Source organism: Eubalaena glacialis, chromosome 9 (assembly GCF_028564815.1).
Source record: "Eubalaena glacialis isolate mEubGla1 chromosome 9, mEubGla1.1.hap2.+ XY, whole genome shotgun sequence".
NCBI lineage: Eukaryota > Metazoa > Chordata > Mammalia > Artiodactyla > Balaenidae > Eubalaena > Eubalaena glacialis.
In genome coordinates this window covers 9,453,543-9,472,692 of record NC_083724.1, presented here as the reverse complement: position 1 = coordinate 9,472,692, position 19,150 = coordinate 9,453,543, and the positions used below count along the sequence as shown (strand labels likewise).

At 53.0% G+C, this 19,150-nt stretch overlaps 2 protein-coding genes across 19 annotated transcripts in view; one reads left to right on the top strand and one right to left on the bottom strand.

Annotated features, from left to right (window-relative positions):
• RALGPS1 (Ral GEF with PH domain and SH3 binding motif 1) overlaps nucleotides 1-19,150 on the top strand; it is a 282,278-nt gene that overhangs the window by 143,816 nt on the left and 119,312 nt on the right. The gene's annotated exons all lie outside the window — the stretch shown is intronic.
• Nucleotides 11,964-19,150, bottom strand: part of ANGPTL2 (angiopoietin like 2) — a 33,003-nt gene continuing 25,816 nt past the window's right edge. Inside the window, exons 3-5 of the mRNA XM_061199899.1 lie at nucleotides 16,779-16,972; nucleotides 14,763-15,033; nucleotides 11,964-12,469 (exon numbers count right to left, since the gene is read on the bottom strand). Coding sequence (XP_061055882.1) covers nucleotides 12,270-12,469; nucleotides 14,763-15,033; nucleotides 16,779-16,972 — 665 coding nt within the window. The 3' untranslated portion in view covers nucleotides 11,964-12,269. The remainder of the gene's footprint in view (nucleotides 12,470-14,762; nucleotides 15,034-16,778; nucleotides 16,973-19,150) is intronic.

Sequence of the window (19,150 nt, the reverse complement as noted above, 5' to 3'; positions counted from 1 at the left end):
CCAGAACTGAATCAGAGTGGCTGTTGCCCCTTTGGTGGGGGCCTGTACCACCCCAGGACCAAAGTCCGATGGCTCCCAAGTTAGGGTTGCCACAGTGTTATCCATCTGTCCCCAAGTTTGCCAGCATTAAGGCTAATCCTTTCCTTTAACTCCCAACTGAAAAAATTCCATTCCACATGCAGGAAATCCAGCCTTTTTTCCCTTCAGTTCCCCACCCCACGTGTTCCCAAGAATCCCCAAGGAATACTCATTTGTTCCACAGATCCATCTTGGTCGTTCCTGGTGCCTCAGCCAGCTGCCTGGCCACAAACCCTGATCCCTCCCTCCAGTCATCTCCTGCTTTCCTACCCAGTCTCTCCAGCTGGACCTGTGTGGAGCCAGGCTCCTCCTTCCTCTTTTTTTAAAATAAATTTATTTATTTATTTATTTATGGCTGCGTTGGGTCTTCGTTGCTGCACGCGGGCTTTCTCTAGGTGCAGCGAGCGGGGGCTACTCTTCGTTGCAGTGCGCGGGCTTCTCATTGCGGTGGCTTCTCTTGTTGCGGAGCATGGGCTCTAGGCGTGCAGGCTTCAGTAGTCGTGGCACGTGGGCTCAGTAGTCATGGCACGTGGGCTCAGTAGTTGTGGCTTGCGGGCTCTAGAGCACAGGCTCAGTAGTTGTGGTGCACGGGCTTAGTTGCTCCGCGGCATGTGGGATCTTCCCAGACCGGGGCTCGAACCCGTGTCTCCTGCATTGGCAGGCGGATTCTTAACCACTGCGCCACCTGGGAAACCCCAGGCTCCTCCTTCCTTAGCCAGGGAAGCACAGCTCGGGGATGGCTAAGGGGATGTCAGTGGCACAAAGAAAAGCTTAAGCCTGCGTTCTGGAATGCCTACCTCTGGAGCCCAGAGCCGTGCCTTTCTCCTCTTTGCCCGATGGCCACGTGCTACAGGGCGCAACCAGCCCAGGAGAACCTTTGATCAAGTTTCTCCTTCTCCAGATAGAGGCATCCAGCCCCCTCTGGGGCCCAGCAAGCAGGGAAAAGCTACCTTCTGACGCATCTCAAACATGCTTCTCAATCAACAGAATAATCACAAAGACACAACCCATCCCAAATGAAGGAAACCTTTTCCATTATTTTTTCTAGTCATCAGCTGCATATGGTTTTAAATCTCTCCCTTCCAGAGAGAATTTTGCCTTTACTTTTGCAATCTCAGGATTTGTTACCTTAAAATCCACATTTCTCTGGGACTTCACAGTCTTGCTCAGTTTTCACAAAAAGCCAGTGGATGTTCTTAAAATCCCCATTTTGTGAATGAAAAAACCCTACAATTTCACTTATGACTTACCACCGTCGTACGCCAGGCAGACACCAAGTTTAACTCAAGACCTCATGCTCATGGCTGGGGTTCCACCCTGCCTTAACTTATGCATCCTCCGTTTAACATCTGTCTCCATGGAGAGAAGCAGCATGGGAGGAAAACACGCTGGGGGAGAGGTTTCTTTCCTTCAGGCTTTGCTGCCCAGAGCTGAGCAGCTGGTCACATTCGTCCCTTCTGGGGCACAGGGAGGACCTGCAGTCAGCCTTTCTCTGGGTCGAGCAGTTTCGTCTGAACCCCGGAAAGGAGGTGAGAGCATGAGCCCATTTTGTGCAAGTGAAGGTGTGTTTCCATAGCAGGAATCTGTGGAGTCATCAGACGACTGCTCCTCTTTGACCTTTAGTCTTTGGACTTCTAATTAGAAGCTGACAATAATAAAAACGACCAGCGCTCACATTTACTTCTTCCACCACACGACAGGCCCCGCACCGAGCGCTTTACACTCATGATCTCATTTAATCCTCCCAACGCTCCTTCCTCTGAGGAAGGCACTATTTTTAACTTATGTCACAGTTGCAGAAGCTAAATAAGAGTTGTTAAAAGTTTCACCACTTACTACTGCCACATTCTAGTGCTGAGACCCCAGACCCCCACCACTAACCTCAGAATATGCCATATGTTCCTGCTAACAGGCCTTTACCCTCTGGGGAAACCAGACAGTAGGCTGAAGAGAGGAATGTCTCCAGGGCCCTCCTGTGTGGTACAGGGGCTCAAGGTGGGAGAAGGAGGGCCTTCCCAGGGTCAGCCAGCCCTAAAGAAGAGAAGGGTTAGGGATGGAGGAAAGGCTAGAGTTTCTCCAGCCTCAGGAATAACGCGGGGCCATTGGGACGTCTCTTTTGGAAAGAGTTAGGACGATGGCCCTGAGAATCTGAAAGATTTCACGTGGTAGATAGCTTCTAAGACGGCCCCCGATGACCCCTTGTGTAGTCCCTTCCCCTGGAGCACGGGCAGCACATACTGACTTGCTTCTAACAAATCCTATGTGACAGAAATAATGGGATGTCACTCCGGGATTCGATTGTAAAAAGACTGCTTCTCTGTTGGGTGTTGCTGTCGTCTTACTCTTTCTTGGCTCACGCGTCCTGGGGGAATCCAGCAGCCGTGTGTTTGGCTGTCCTCTGGCGAGGCCTGTGTGGTGAGGGTGTGAGGCCTGCCGATAGCCACGTGAGTGAGCTTGGAAGCAGATTCTGCCTGAGTGGAGCCTTCAAAGGAGGCCGCAGCCCCTCCATGACTGTCGTCCCATGAGACACCTTAAGCCAGAGGTGCCCAGCTAAAACACACCCAAACTTCTGACCCATGGAACTGCAAGATGGCAAATGCTTATTGTTGTGAGGTGCTAAATTTGGAGGTAAGTTGTCACACAGCAATGGATAACTAGTGCATTGCACCAACTTTATCACTACCCCACATTTGTTACTTTGTTGCCCCATCTGTATTGGAACAAAATCAGCTGTAAAACTCAACACACAAAAGACTGTCAGATTCTGGGTGTTAAAAATAGGATTGAAATACATTAAGTTTACTCATTCACTCATTCATCCATTGCACACGTATTTTATATGAACCCACCATGGGAAAATAAGAGGTGCCAAAGAAGCAGAGGGCAAATCACTGTCCTCAGGGTGCCTACAGACTTGCTGCAGGAGACTACAGCAGGCACCAAGATGGAATCAGGAGCAGGTTACAGTTGGGGCTGGAGAGAGACAGACAGACAGGCAGACAGAGGTGAGTTCTACCTAGACAAATCAGGAAATTCCCAACCGCCCCACATAGCAACCTACGCAATGGTGGGACAAGTGTCCAATTCCTGTATCTATTTGGGGTTTGCTTTATTGACGGAAATCCAGAGCTGTGACCTGCTCCCTTGTGGAGGTAGGGCCAACATAGAAAAAGGACATAAGTGCTGTTGACAATATCCAGACAGAGCAGATGCCTCAGGCTAAACTCCAGACTCTAGAGAGCAGACTGTAGGGAGGAAAGGACTCCTTTTTCTCTCCCTCTCTGGTCTTCAGTCTCTAGGGCCTGGGCTTCTGCTGGTAGAGATGGAGGTATGTACCCCTGGCAATGGGTGCTGAGCTGATGTCTAGAACGAGGGACAAATCTAGGGGCCAAAAGGGAGGAATTACTTCCCATCTGCCCTTGACTATTTACAGAGAGGACTCTATGAACCCATAAATCCAGGACAAGCCATCGATGACAAGAGTCCTCAGATGTGTGTTATTTTCTGTTTACTTCTCGGAGACAATATGTCGGAGTAGTTGAGAGCAAGAGCCCTGGAGGCCAACTGCGTTCTTTCAGATCCTGACTCCGCTGCTAATGAGCTGAGTCCTCTTGGAAATGTTACTTCATTATCTTTAAAATGGGAATAATCACAGGATCTACCTCATGGGGTTGCTGTGAAGAGCAAATAAATTATTCCGTGTAATGAACTCCAGATAATACCCTGTATGGAGTAATTATTTGCTATAAAATATTTATCATTATAAAACCTCCTTAATTAAAAAAAAAGACTATCAGATTGATCTCTGGGGCAGCAGGAAGTGCTGGGTCCCAAAATTAGAAGCTAATTTTGAGGGAAGGAAATCCTCTAGGGCAGAGGGGGCGGTTGCCACGTGGAGAGGCGATGAATCTGGCAGGTCTGTGAGGAAGGAAGGTGCCTGGGGACAAGCTGATTAGAGCCTGAAAGGTCCCAGGAAGTTACCCTCAGAAAGGACTAGAGTGTAAGTCGTCCAGGGCTTTAGGGGCCCAGGAGTGCCTGTTCAAGGGGGGGGGGGGCGGGCAAGATCTCTGCTTCCTGTGGCCAGAAAGGCTGTGCCCAGCAGTGCCATTCAACTCCCATTCATCTTTTAAAAACTCTTAAAATGACAAAAGTAACACATTGTTTGTTGTAAAACTCACACTAGAAAGTCTATAAAGTAGAAAGTGAAAATCCCCTTCCTCCCCTCCTACTTCGCAGAGGCAGCCAGTGTTGGCAGGTGGGGTGTGTCCTTCCAGGCACTTGAATCCACACAGAGAAAGTATCTGTGCACATGGGGGTGTGTGAAGAGTCTTGTGCTTTTTAACCAAAATGGGAACCTTTGGGTAGACAGTTTGTTTTGCACCTTACTTTTTGTTCCACTCGAAGTGTGGTGGGTACTGTTTAGTGGCAGCAGGTACAGAACTCCTTCATTCTTCCAAGTGGCTCCGTGGCACCATGGCCACGTGGCGCTTTGTTGGACGGGGCCTGGATGTATGTTGATTTGTTTAGCCCCACTTGATAAATGCTTAGGTTGTTTCTACTTTTTCCCTTGGACGGGTGGTGCAGTGGAGAACACCTTTTTACTTGTATCTTTACTCACCTGCCAGAGTTATTTCTGAAACACCAGGAGCTGGAAGTGGAATTGCTGGGCAGAGGTGATGTGCGACTTTCTTTTTGGTCACTGCTGCTGGGGGGCCCACTTCCTGGCTTACAGTTCCACTCCCACCCACGCATGCCAGCCTGCCTGTCTTCTCTGCTCTCACCAGCGCTAGCCATTACCAACCAGTTTCTTATAATGAAACGACAGGTGAAAGATGGCCTCTGGTTTTAATACACATTTCTCTACCCACTAGTTCTTTGTGCTCTTGGCAAAGAAGCTGCTTCCTACTTCAAGCCCGTGCTCCCTGGGCCTGGGCTAGGCAGCCAGGCCTTTAGGCCTCCCACCCAGCTGCTCAGCTGCCCCTGCTTCCTGCGTCTGCATCCTGAATGTCTGTCCTTAATTCCTCTCCCCGCGTTCCCCAGCACAGCCCTGCACTGCCCTGGCTGTCGGGTTCCCATGGAGAGGAGCCGATGCCCGGCACACTCGCCTCGGGCTAGGTCAGCTTTCTGGGCTCCAGGGAGGCTGTGTGCTTCCTCTAATTCTTTCCCCTCTTCGAGATGACTAGGGCATGGGCCTCTGTCATCACACTGCTCCAGAAGGCAATTCTAATCCCATTCCCTGTCTGTTAGCTACCCTTGTGGGTTCTGGGCCACTCCCAGCTCTGCTAAGGGTCAGGGCGAATGTGGCCTGTCCACCCTTGCCCAGGGAGCTGTCCTCCTAATGTGAGATGTCCCTCAGCTTTAGGAGGGTACATGTACTGCAGCAGCGGGAAGGAAGCACCCTTGACCAGCCCACGGAGACGGATTTATCCTGACCGTCGGCGAGCAGGGGGGAGGTGCTGCATGTGGAAGGGTTTTGGGAAGGCTGCACAGCTGGGAGGGATTATCTGCGTTTGAGTTCCCATGTTTGGGTGAGCTGACCCAGGATACCCCAGGTCAGGAGTGTCCCAGTGATTGTAGGTACCAAGGCATGTGTCCACAAGGGGTGGAATCCCAGGCTAGGGCTGGTTCAGGCCTGACTGCAGGATCTGAGAGAGACTAGCCAAGCAAGCCCCTGTCCTGAAGGCATGGAGATGGGAGATAAGCCAACACAACAGGGACCCAGTTACCAGATAGTGCAGACCAAGGCTTGGATGAGATAGAATTGGTACATGAGGTGACAGCCAGACCAGCCACAAGCAGGACACTCCTAGTGGCAAAGGGCAGCGCTTAGTCTGTAGATTGTCCTCCAAGAGGAAGGGAGAAAGGCAGGGCCCAGCCACTTTAGCCCTGGCAAAGGATTGTGAGCCCCAAGAAGCTGAGAGGTATTCTCCATCACTGCCCCCTATTATTCTGTGCCCTCAGCTCTGAGATAAATTGGGCAAACAGCCCTGGACTGACTTCCTGACACCTGGGGACCTACTGTCCATCCAGCTGCTTCTGCACAGGTAGGCTGGCTGGCCAGCTCACACACCCACTTCTGTGGGCAGCAGGCTCCATGCTGCATGATTCTCAGACGTACTAGGAAGTGATGATGGGGTGAGAGAGAAGCTTAGTCATTTCATTTCATCATTGGGGACAGTGATCTAATCCTGCAGAGGCAGGAGCTCAGGAGTCAGACAGACTCGAACTCAAATCCTGAGCATCTCAGGCTGCATGTTCTTGGGCAAGTCACGTACAACTCTGAGCCTCAATTTCTGTTACGTCGAAGGGAGGGTAATTGTAGAACCCACCTCACAGGGTGGTTGTGAGAGTTTAAAGAGACACACATGGTGCCTGGCACATGGACAGCGCCTATAGATTGTGGGTGGTATGAGTATTACCCGGAGCAAATACTGCCTGGAAGAGCCCAGCAGTGGGGAACTTGTTGCCTCCTATATCTACAAAAACTATTGAGAAACTCGGCGTATCCAGGAAGGGCAGTAAGAGCCCCCTCTGGACACAGCCATGTGTCATGTTTAGTGACACAGCTGAGCCTGGGAGGGCAGGAGTCAGCAGGGGAGGGGCTGGGGAATAGGACATGATCTAACGAGTAATGGGACAGAATCCATCTAGTTGGCAAAATACGGTCTCCAGAGAGGACGCGGACCAACAACAGCTGGAGTATAGTCCAGACACCTTTTTGGATATAGAGCCAGCCTTGACCCCTCCTCCGCTGGGACCCGGGGAACTTCCGCCACGCCTTCCACAGCCTTGAGCTCCAGCAGCCGCGTTCCTTCCACCAGCTCTGCTCGGAGCCCAGTCGATAGGAGTGAGGTGGACACCCAACCCGAGCGGGCCAGTCGGGTCCTCTGGCTGGGAGTTGGCTGAGAGGAGAGGGGCTTCAGGTCTTTGCTGGCACTCAGACCAGGAGGACATGTGAGCTCAGAAATTCCATGCTGGGAAAAGCTGATCCATGCACGAGAAACAGAGAGAGACCCTGCAGGCAAGGGAAAGGGAAAGGGAAAGGACAGAGAGAGAGGCTGAGAGAGTGGATTCCTGGCCTCTTGAAGGCTTTCCAGGCAGTTTCTGGTTCCTGGTCCTTGTGAGGCCCAGCTGTGTCCCTGCTCATGGACTCTGGGAGATACCTCATGTCCTTATGTAACCAGCTTATTAAATGAGCTGGACCCAATCAGGTGTAAGAAGAAACCAACTTTATTTTTCCGCAGTGTCCTTTCTAGCCTACTCTGTGGATTAGTTCTTTTCCCAGTCGATGCTGAGAACTTAGCGGGCCCCGAAGTCTCTCTGCTGTTAACAGTCACGTCACTCCAGACCATCCAGTGTAGGGGTCAGAAGTCTGGACTCCTACAGCCGGTCCTGCTGGAGGCCTGGGGTGGGGGAGGGCACACGCTCAAGTGTCTCCACCAGACCCCGCAGTCCTATTGCCTCCCTCCTGGTCCACTGAGCTTTGTGGCCCTTGGGGTTGGAACAGACGAGACAGACAAGGGAGAGGCAAGGGCCCCTCTGATGTGGCCTGTTCAGTCAGAACCCAGAGCTGGCACCCTTGGGTATGCCAGCTGCCCAAAGCACCCACGCTCTGTCTTTTCCCTTCTTCCTGTCTTTTCTCCCTCTTTGTTGCTGCTGCTTCAGAATTTCCCTTCGGGGCACCTCTGACTCAGCTCCCTTCACGGGGCAGTGCTTCTCCTCTCACTGACCACTTATGGCCCTTCCTTGGCTCCTGGGCCTCCTGCACCAGCCCCTCCTCACCATCCAGGCTGCCCTCTCGTTCCTAGGAACTGTGTCCTTGCCTCCCCGCCCGCATCGGTGGGCTTGCCCTTTGCTCCCAGCGCAGTACCAGCTGCTTCCTGCTCTCCACCTCTGGCCTGCAGACGTGAGGTGTGAGTCAGATGGTAGTGCTTATACTCACCCAGGCCACGCTCTTGGAATGGTCCCTGGAAGCGCCTCTCACTGACTGAAGGAGGGGGGAGCATATCATGGGGACGACTCATCCCCCCACCCCGGGATACTTTTTCTGCGCCTCTTACACAGGCCGCAGGTGGGCAATCAGCTAATGCTGCAGAGCCAGTTTGGGGCCACCCCCTTGCAAGGAGGGTCTTGCACCTTTTGCTCCAGAATGTGGGAGCTCTTGGCAGCTGTGATTTTGTCCTTAGCCTTTCGAGACGCGGAAAAAACCGAGGCTGAAAGAGTGCCTGTTTAACATTTTGTTACACTTAAAATGTTCCTTTTTTGTTTAATCCAGTTCTCTAGCTTTCCCCTACTATAACTGAGAGTTTTTACCAGACTGTACAAAGCAGATGAGGTGCTCTTGGGAGATCGGGGGGACCCCTTGAGCTCCCAAAGAGCGCCTGCGGAGTATGAGCATCATGGATTCCCATCCCCAGTGTTTGCAGTAGTTCAAGGGTTTCTCTTTCAATCTGGATCGAATTGGCAAGGTTCGGGGGAGGGGGCCGTGTTCAGTGTCACTTGCTTGGGGAACATCTCTGTCTTCCTGCCGTGTTCTGCACACGAGCCCAGCAGGTGGGTGCCCTCCACTGATCAAGGTGTCACTGACTTCCTTCTGGGTCTGCAGAGGCACTCACCATGGGGACCTTAGTAACAGTAGGACCCCTATGACTGTAGGCCTTAAAAGTCCCCGGGTGGGATGGGCGAGGAGGAGGAGTGTTGATGTGCGTTGGTTGTGCTGAGTGCTGTTTGCCGGCAGGGGAGCGACTCCCTGGGCACCAGGCGTGGTGCCTGAGCACAGCCCTCTCGTCTCCCTGTTCTCTTCTTTGATGCTGTTGGTTTGGTAAACTTGCTCCCCTTGCTCCATTTTACTTCAGGGAGAGTGGGTTCCACATCTCTGATGGGCTTATGCCTCCCTCTCCTTCCACATAGCCGGGGTATGATTTGACCAAGACCCAGGTTTGGGTATCGGGGTGTGTGGGGTTGGGGAACCAGTAGCGTCAGGCCCTGCTTTTGTTTGGTTCCCAACTAGTTTAGTAAAGGGTTGCTCCCCCTTGTCCGGTGTGGCTTTCCAGAGCTCTCTGCTTTGGGGTTTGGACATAAGACCAGTGACTGGTAAGGTTGGGCCCTGTTTTCCTTTGCCGTCAATCCTTGCGTCCCACACACCCGACTCCAGGTATGGGAGGGGGTGGGTGTGGTCTGGGCCAAGGTTGAGGACACCTAGTAATGTCCAGATTCCACTGTGACCCCAAAAACTGACTAGGCATTTGGGAGAAGGGAGTTGAGAACTCTTAGTGCCTGACACCCAGAACCTTCTGCACTAACTCCTGCTGGGGCATTTTACCAGCAGTCTGTCTGTGAGCCTCACTTTCTCCCCTTCTGTGAAGTGAGGGGAACAGTCCCTCCTACACAGGCTGCCGTGAGGTCACGTAAGAAGACACTAGTCCAATTCCAAGCACGTAGGAGGCTTCAGTAAACATCAGTCTCTCCACAGTACGACTTTGCTAGAAAAGGCTCTCATATGGCAGCATTACTTTGTCATTAAGAAGAGAGATTGGTCAGTCCAAAGGTTTAAGTACATTTTAAATTTTGATATATACATTGCCAAACTGCTCTTCAAAAATATTGAATCAGTTTTTACTTCCATCCAGAGTACATAGAGTACATATTTCTCCATTCCCTTGTCAATGTGGAGATTGACATTTTTTCGTCTTTGCCAGTCTGCTAGGCACCATGTGATGGTTTATGCTTGATTTAATGTACAACTCTGGTGATTACTGAGGTTGGCCTCTTTTCTTGTTTACTGGCCGTTTGTGAGTCTTCTAACGTGTTTGTGTGCTTTACCAAGTTTTCTATAACAGTGTTTGTATCTTTCTTCTTAATTTGAAAGAGTTCTTGGTGTAGCATGAATATTAATCGTATACTTTTCTCTTGTTTAATATTTGCCTTTCAATCTCAGTCATGTTTTATTTTGTTTTGTTTTTCAGAGGGCAAAAAACTCGGGACTTTCTTTAGTCCTATCCCTTCATCTTTTCTTTTATGGTTTTGGGGTTTCTCATCAGGCCAAGAGACGCCTTCTCTACCGACAGATTTGTTTTACAGGAAGGTGGTTCTGGTAGCTAGTGTGGAAGTTGGACTGGGACGAGGGAGGTGGAGGCACAGTGTTCCTTGGTCTGGTGGGAAGCCTGTTGCTGTGGTTGAGGGGAGAGGGGAGGAGGGCCTACACCAAGGCAGAGAAGAGGACTTGCACGGAGGGGTGGGTCGACCTTGGCCAGGAGGAGGGAGGAGTCCTTGCTTCTCACCCAAGCAATTGAGTAGGTGGTACCATTTGGTGAAATGAGACCAGACCTGGGGAAAGGTGCTTCAGGTGTTGACTGCACTGCTTGTGTCTGGCAGAGACATCCAGGACACAGCTAGACGTAAAGAGGTGGGGCTCCAGGAAGCCATCTTGGCCTGAGGTACTGTCGTGGGACTCCTCAGGGCAGAGCTGGAAACCAGGGATAGGGAAAGTGTGATTTAATTGATTTCCATGGATGAATCTCTTCCTGGTTTTACTCAAAGAGGCTCTGGTATCGGAGGTCCCAGGAAGGCATTCTAAAACAATAACGCACAGTGTAGATACATCCAAATAGCACTGATGGCTTTTATTGCAGATGTGTCATTACAAGGATAATCTGAGAATATATTAAAAAAAAAAAAACCCGTCCCTTTTATATACACAAAACATGCTACATGGAACACTTTGTGAGACTGCTGAGGTAATAGGCACACAGCCAGATGCGGACAGTACCGAACGTTCCAACATCTCGCCCACCCCGACCCACGTGCCCTCTAGGAGGGTCTCATCTTCTTGTTCATCCCTTGCTCCCTGCTTGGCAAGAGTCTCGGTAGTACCGAGCCTGATGATCCGTGGCTAACAGGACTAAGAAAGCCGCCGCACTCTGATGCGCTGACCCAGGGCTCCGTGGCCCCTGGTTATTCAGTAACTCACGACAAGTGGCTAGTTCTCATTTTTGTGGCGCTTGATCTCCGGGGAAGTGTAGTTTGGAGACGAGATGTGGACACTAGTCGGCCTGAGAGCATGGGACCTTTGGTATGTAGCCATTTGGGGCCCCCAACGATTGGATGATGACTTCTCTTCAATCGAATATCTGCTGGCAAGGTAGGTTATTATTTCTGTGAAGGTTAAAATGACAGGTAGGCTAAACTGTGACTGGAAAATACGAGACTGCAAATACCATTATCCTTGTGGCCAAGAGTTAGCTTTTGGGCCTGACTTTCCCTTTCCTGACCACATGGAGTCCATGCTTTCCTACTCAGAGGCTAAGGAATCTTGCCTGGAAAGAAAGCACAGGGGGACAGAAAAGGTGAGGAGTAAGTAGGCAAGGAATAGAGAAGAGCAGAAAAGGTGCCTGGAACACAAGTGGCCGGGGACTGGAGCATGGAAGGCACTTAATTGAATGGCATTGAATGCATGGATAGGTGGGTGGTGAAAAGTCCTGAGAATGAGGAGAAGTATAGAAATAAAGAGGGACAGGGATTTTGAAATTGGGTTAGGTGCCAAGGGGGATCTTAAGCAAGGAAGTTGAGAACCCCTATGTGAGAGAATAGTACTGTAGACAGTCCTGGAAGAATCCAGGCCTGTGGACGCCAAGGATTGTTCTTTGAATGAGAGCTACACAGTCTGTGATCTGCCCTTAGACTCAAGTAATACAACATGAATGAAATGCTCTTCTGCTAAGAGCAGAGCTGTTGCTAACAGCCTCAGCATCTGAGAATTGAATATACGTGTATTTGGGTATATAAGGCAAACCTATATATGTATCTAGATATACGCCACGTGTATATATCTAAATGCATATATACATGGTATACACATAAGTGCACAAGGTCGGCTCACACACGTGTATATTATGAAGGTGTTTTGCAGTTGTGTTTTTATTGCTGGGGCTTAATTTATTTAAGGAAAGACTTGTCTGCCGTCCTGTCCTGTCTGGAAACACGAGGGGCTGTCCGATGTGGAGAAGAGTAGTAGCAACAGAGAATACCGCTTCGATTCAGTTGTATTATCTGCCGCAGTGACTTGGGAAATCAGAGTCCAGCGTCACAGTCCTCCCAGTCCCGAGGTGAGCTGGAAGGAGGCGCTCTCTGTGCTGGGCCAGCACAGCCGGGCAGGCTCCCGGCGGCCACGAGGGCTCAGGAGGGGGGCCAGCCTAGTGGAAGGTGTTGGGGTTCGGCCGGATCATCATCACCACCTTCTTGAGCGAGTAGGAGCCTCCTCGGAACTCAGCCCAGTAGACTCCGTCCTGGTAGCGGCTCCGGTAGTGGCCCCCGCGGTACCAGACGCCGTTGAGGTTGGAGTGGGCACAGGCATTATACCACCAGCCGCCCTTCTGGTAGTGGGCACAGTTGCCTGCAGGAGAGAAAGAGCGAGAAGGTCTCAGGGAGGAGGTTCTACCCGAGTCCACCGTCTGCTCAGGGGGCTTCCGAGGGACCCCCTGTGGAGGCATTTGGACCAAGGGTGCCTGAGAGGGAACGGGGCCTCAGACCTGCCTGCTGACTAACGAGCTCTGTGATCTTGGGCAGGCAACTTAGCCTTGTTGAGCCACTGAATTCTCATGGTAAAATAAGGATGAGCGCTCTGCCCCCGCACAGCACGGGACCCGTGTGGGAACCGAAGGAGGCCACGGATTAGCCCAGGGCTCACTGCAGAGCAAGCACCAGGGAGCAAAACAGAAATGACCTGAGGTGGGCGGGTAGAGGGCCAGTTTTTCTTAGGAATGTTTTTTAAGAGCTGAAACTATTAGATCAAGAGTCTTTATAGAATGACAAAGGAAGTGTTTAAGATGAAATGTTCCTCTATTCCTCCCAAGCCTGTATTCCAGCCAAAAACAATTTTTTTTTCCTCACAAAAGCAAGATATTTTCATAAAGTTTCTGGCAGTATCATATCATGCTGGATTTTACTGCCAAGGACAAGCAGTTCGGAACAACAGTAAAAGTGTGGGCAAGGTACAAGCGGGCGTGCAGGGGCATCGCCCTTCCCAGGATGGAGGGGGAAGACATTGTCAGGCCCAGGGAGAGACCCCACTCAGGGGAAGGGCTGCCCAGTCAAGTTTGTGGGTTTGGGGGCCCAATGGGGCGGGCAGCTCTGCTCCAGGAAGGGCCTTGGGGTGAGGTGAGGAGGGAGCAGGCCAGCTGAGGCAGAAAGCCGAGAGGAGACTCAGCCCCAGGCACCCCCCAGAGCCCCAGCAGCCCAGGTTTTCCCAGAGTTTTTCTCTGGCTCCTCTGGGCCATGACCCGCGGCCACGAGGTCCAAGCGGCAGCATCGGATTTGGAGGGCAGAACCCTCGGCACGCCACAGCCAGCCTCCCGTCAGCCAGTGGAGCCCCTCCTGAGCTTGCCCCGCATGCCTCCAGGGACAGCGAGCTCACTGCCTCACATCCTCCGACCCTGCTGCTGGACAGGCCTGACAGTTGGGGTCGCAGAAGAGTCTGCTCCCTGCTCCCCATAATGGCCCTCAAGAAATGCTCTAACCAGCCTCTCTGTCCCCAGAGTCTGACAGTTCTGATGAGGGTCATCTTCCTGCCCTGCTCTTCCGGAAGCCTTGGCAGCCCCGGCCTCAGATGACACGCTGCCTCCTCGGGGCCCCTGCGGCAGGGTCAGTTCTGCACCAGGGAGTAGGTAGAGGTGTCGGTGTTTCCCCCAGTGTGGTGAGAACAGTCTGCTGCTGTAGGGACCTGGAGTGGGGATCCCTCCTCAGGATGTAGGCAGCCGGGCTTGCCAATGAAGTGCAGGTGGTTCCTGGGACAGTCCTCAACGGGGAGGCTGTGGCCTTTAGACTGGGACCTATCGGGGAGCTGGGGCAGGAGGGGGCTGGGTTTGCCCATGAGAACAGCCTTGGCCTGGAGGCGGGCTTGGCTCCTCAGGGACCAACCAGCGAGGGCCCAGGGGCCCTCATCTCAAGGAACTGAGGTGTGGAGCCTTGAGATGAATGTCGGGGGTTGATGTCTGGACTCAGGGTTGGACTGTGTGTGTTTCTTACAATTTTTTGTTTTTTCCCTTGTTTTTTTGTTTAATAAAGACCTGGACTTGAGGCATGTGATCTTGGACAGGTCGTTTCATCTCTCCCACCTGGTTTCCTCTCATAGCTTCCCATAGCACTGCATTGACAGTACACACTAGAGACTGCACCCACTCAGAGCCTGACTCCGCCAAGTCCCAGACAAAGCACTTCAGGCACATTCTCACCTTCTTACCACCCCGCTACGTAGGTGTGTCCTTATTTCCAGATGTGGAAACGGGCCCAGAGAGATTGAACAGCGTGCCCAAGGGCACAGGCATGTAGGAGGTGGGGCAGCGTTCTTAGCCAGGGTGTAACATGGGGACATGTCGCCGTGACACCCAGTGCCTCAGGCAGGGAGTGATGCAGAACACAGCCCAGTACAATGTCCAGCTTGGCCCAGAGTGGCCCTCGGATATGTAATTTGTGCACCTCTTTACCTTCCCCTTTTTGTAAATGCCGTGCTGACCCAGCCTTGCGAAGGGGATCTGTGGGCAGAGGGCAAAGGAGTGGGCCTTCAGGGGATGGGAACGGGGTTGGGCAGCTGGGCCCTGGGATCTTCCTGTTCTCGGGCCTGGGAGTCAGAGGCTCGGCTTTGACTGACCTCTTTCCCCTGCACCTGGGTGTGACGCCACTGGTCCTACCTGTGTAGACATCATGGTCTCTGTCCAGGGTGGTGAACTGCTTGCCATTGTGCCAGGTAAAGGAGTCACCAGCGTTGCCATGGTAGCGCCCCAGCCGCAGCTTATAATACTCGCTCTCAGGCTCCAGGCGGAAGCTGGCATATTCTGCGAAGACCTTGCGGCCAGACCAGTCTTCCATGGTCACCAGCAGTTTGTAGTTGCCTTGGTTCGTCAGCCAGTAAATGTTCTCCAGGCCCAGCCAGTACTCGCCGTCGATGTTCCCAAACCCTTGCTGGGGAAAACGTGGGCAAGCATTAGTGAGGAATATGTAGTGCGCTCAGCCAGCAGGGCCCGGCTGTCAGCTGCTCAGCGCCAGACAGAGAGGCCTGGAAACAGGCAGAGCAGAAGGCAGGCCTGCATTTAATTCCCCACTCCCCCACCTGGCTCTCACTTGATGAGTCACTTTGCCTGTCTGAGCCTCAGTCATGCAACACTCAAGACTATTTAGAGAGTGCCTGTTTCATGCTAGGCATCGTGTGAATGTGGGAGACGCTATGTTACCTTCCCTGCAGGGTTGCTATAAGGACACACGTAATATGGTAAATTAAGAGCCTAGCACACAGTAGGCATGCAACATGAGTTCCTGGGACAATTCCCTTACCTTCTCTGAGCTTCTGTTCCCTTCTCTGGGAAGGGGCTGTGTGTGAGGGTCCCATGTAAACTAATGCACAGGTGTGAGCTGTGACAAAGGCATGCCACATCCACCTGGGCACCCTCCTAGGTCTAGAATCCAGTGGATTTGTTATAATTTTTCCAAGTATTTTTGGGTGTCATCAGCCGAGTGGTGGCCACTTGAAGTCTTGAAAAATAGGTGGATTCATTAATGATAATAATAGCTAGTATTTAGTGAGTACTTACGGTATATTGGCACTGTTGGCAGAACTTTCCGTAGGTCATTTTATTCACCCTCATGCCAACTCTGTGAGCTAGGTACTATCATTATCCTCCCTAGAGTGGGTGGACTGAGGCCTGGGGAGGCCCAGGGTCCCAGAGTGCGTGAGGGTGAGCCAGGATTTGAACTAAGAACCCAGACTTAACCACTGCACCTACTGCTCTGAGGAAGAGAATGTGGAAAGGAGGCGGAAGGAGTTAGGGCGTCTTCAGGAACCTCTCAACTAGGCGGCAGAGGAGAAAGAGGAGAAAGCAAAGGCACAGGCTGGTCAGGAGGTGGGTTGGAGGGCAAGCAGGACAGGACCGGGGCATGGCAAAGCCACGTGTGGGTGTCGTGGTCTGGGGAGTTTGTCGGCTCTGCAGGTGTCAGAGGCCTAGGCTGTATTCACTGCTCTCCCCCTTCCTGTCTGTGCCACCTTTTCATCTGTAAACTGGGTCCAGACCAGTCTCTCCCTCCTGGGGTTGATGTGAGAGCAAAGGAGGTAAGGAACGGAAGCACCCAGCGCTGCGCCTGGCGTGTGGCAGGTGTCAGTGAACTCAGCTGCCCTCGCGTCCTCGGTACCACTTCTTTGTTCAGAGGAGCGAGACAGGTGCGGGGTGGAGCCCTTGCAGCCTTTCCTCCTACAAGGAAGAGCATTCAACTTCCCAGGAATTGGGAGCCCAGAGGATGAGCCCTGGAATTAGGACCCAAGTATTCCCACAGTTCCCCAAAACGGGCTGTGTGGGAGATTTTCCCGGGGCTTGGGAGCCTTGGGACTTGCCCCTTCTGGGCTGTGAGGACAGGTCTTCCCCTTGAGAGCCCCAGCTGGGACCAAGGTGCTCCCCACACCTGGCTGGGGTGAGGGTCTACTGCACCCCAGCATTTCGAAATTCCCACCCCATTCGTGGGGCTTTTGTGGTCCGAACCCCTGTCTCTGTCCTGCCACAGTTGCCAGTGGGGCAGCGAAGGAGCGGCTGGTCCCCCCAACCCTGGTGGGTTTGCAGAAATGGCCCTGTCAGTGTCTTCCTCCCTTGGGCCACACGGGCCCTGACGGGCAGCAGGCGCCTCCTTCCGAGGGCGCCGGCACTCAAGTGGGCAGTCCTCACCTTGTACGTCTCCCAGTTTCGGAAGAAGTTGACCGAGCCATCCAGGCGCCTCTGGATGACGGTCCAGCCCCCGGGGTCGTGTCTCTGGTCGCACCACACCTGCATGAGGCGGTTGGTGTTCTCTGGCTTCACCAGGTAGATGGAGCTGGTGTCGTGGCCGTCCTCCAGGGCCTGCAGGCAGTCTCTCCAGGGGCCTGGGGACACAGGAGGGCGGCGTCACAGACCTCCCTGCTGCCCGGCCGCCGAGCCACGTCCTCCCCCTCCCCCCACCCCTGGCTGCGACCCGCGCGGCACGGCCTTGGGCAGGACTCCAGCTGGAAGCCACAGACCTGCAGGGTGACGGGCCTGATTTGGGTAGCCCAGGGCTAGGGGTCTGGATGCCTGGGTTCTGGGCGCACTTTCACCCCTGACTCCCCCATGGTGTGATTTGGCCGAGCTTCCTTACCTCTCCAAGCCCTCGGTTTCCCCAGTTTGTAGAAGGGAGATCATGTTTACCTCATTGGGGCTGTAAGGATTGCTTGGATCATTTGTGTGCAGTTCCTGGAGTGATTTTTTCTTTTAAGTTGGTTATATTGGCAAAAAGAGATGTGAGCCTGCTGAGAGACAGCAGCGTCCGTCAGCACCGAGTGGGCTCCGCCCGGTCAGTGAGCCGGGCTCGCTGCCCCTCCCAGCACGGCTGACTCCATGCCCGCCTTCCCAGCGACGGTGCTTGGTGACAGTCGCTGCAGTTTTTGTAAGTGAACTTCAGTGGGGGTCACAGGGGCCCAAGCAATGCCCAGAATCTGTAGCCAGAGGTTTCGGGATATTTCTGGGATTCAGATGCTGCCCTCCAAAGACCTTTTGGGGGGACCAAGTTTCTGTTCAGCTCCATCTGAATTTTCCAAAGGAGGCTCACCGAGGGCCAGGTGCTCAGAGCCCATGTTTCGAGGTCCGTGGGCTTAAAGGATGGTGTCTAGGGCACCTTCCAATCCATGGCTCTCTTTTGAAACTGAGACGAGATGGGTCCTGTGATCTGTGACTTCCCCGAGCTTGGGCAGCCCAGTCAGAAGGGATGGGTGTCGCTACCGTAGGTCTCTCAACACCCCTCCCCCACTTCCCCTGGTGGTTTCCTGTGTTTGGACATTGGTCACGTCAGCAAGAGGGTACAAACCCGAGTCACCAAGGGCCAGATAAGCTGGCTTCTTCCTTATTGATCTGAGAAAACTTCCGAAGTTTTTCAAGACCTAGCCATTGAACTGTGTATTTTACAATAAATAAAATCACCCCACATAGCTTCAGCTTCTCTTCAAAACAATCCTAAACTGAGAATGGTTAAGACCAAACGTCCTAAGAAAATTCCATCTTATTCTATTAATGTGTATGTTTATTCAACAACTGTTTATTGAGTCCCGGTCCCAGCAGGTCCTGTGCCGGGCAGTGGAAGCCTAGCGCAGGCGGGGGCTGCTCCCATGCTCAGCGAGCGGGGAGCTGACTTCACCAGCTTTCTCTCAGCCTGAGTTCCTGTGGAATCCTGTCCTTCCTGTGTGTGGGGGAGGGTGGAAAGGGCAGGCATCAGGGACGGGAGCATTTAGCTTTTTCTGTGTAGATCAGACTTCTCACGTTCCTCCCTAGCTGGGATTGGGCTGGATTAGTCCACACCTGACGGTTAAACAGGACAAGTTTGGGTTTGGTCTTTGTTGGACACCTCAAGTGGGCTTTTCCTGAGGCCTCACAGATGTGCGTGAGCATCCCCACCTGGAACCTGACGGCAGGGCAGGGGCTGTCTTGCTCACCGCTCTGTCCCCAGCGCTCAACAGCACCAAGAAGAAAGGTGGGCGTGGGTGCTCACCGCTGACAGCTAACTGGGGCTCCCCCTTCATCCTCCAGCCATTTACCTGCTGGCCAGCCCTCCTTCCCCCAAGGGATGGCCAGGGCCCCAAGCATCCACCCGATAGCAGATGTGGCACAAGCAGCTGCTTCCTTCTTTGCCTTGTGCCTCTTCCGTCCTGGGAAGGGGAGGCCAGACCTCCAGAAAGAACATTCATGAAGGAGAGAAAGATTTTGGTTGTGTTCAGCCCGTGGCCCCGGGGACCAAAACAGAGAATGGGAGTCTGTCTCCGGCAGCTGGAGCAGAGCACAGAGCGGGCGTGGGAGGCCTCCCAGCTCGATACCAAGTCAGAAGCACAGGAGAGGCCGTTTGATGCGGAAGCTGGTGACAGAAGGTCCGGCAGAAGCCTGCAGAATAACACCCAACTGAAAATGAGCAGCCAGGCCTCTTCCTGCAGAGCCGCCGTGGGGCTCCATGGATTCTCAGGCTGAAAGGCCGGCTTTGAAGGCGGCGCCGCATGGGGAGAAGCTTCGAGGACGCCAGGAGGGTAGCCGGTCAGCCTCGC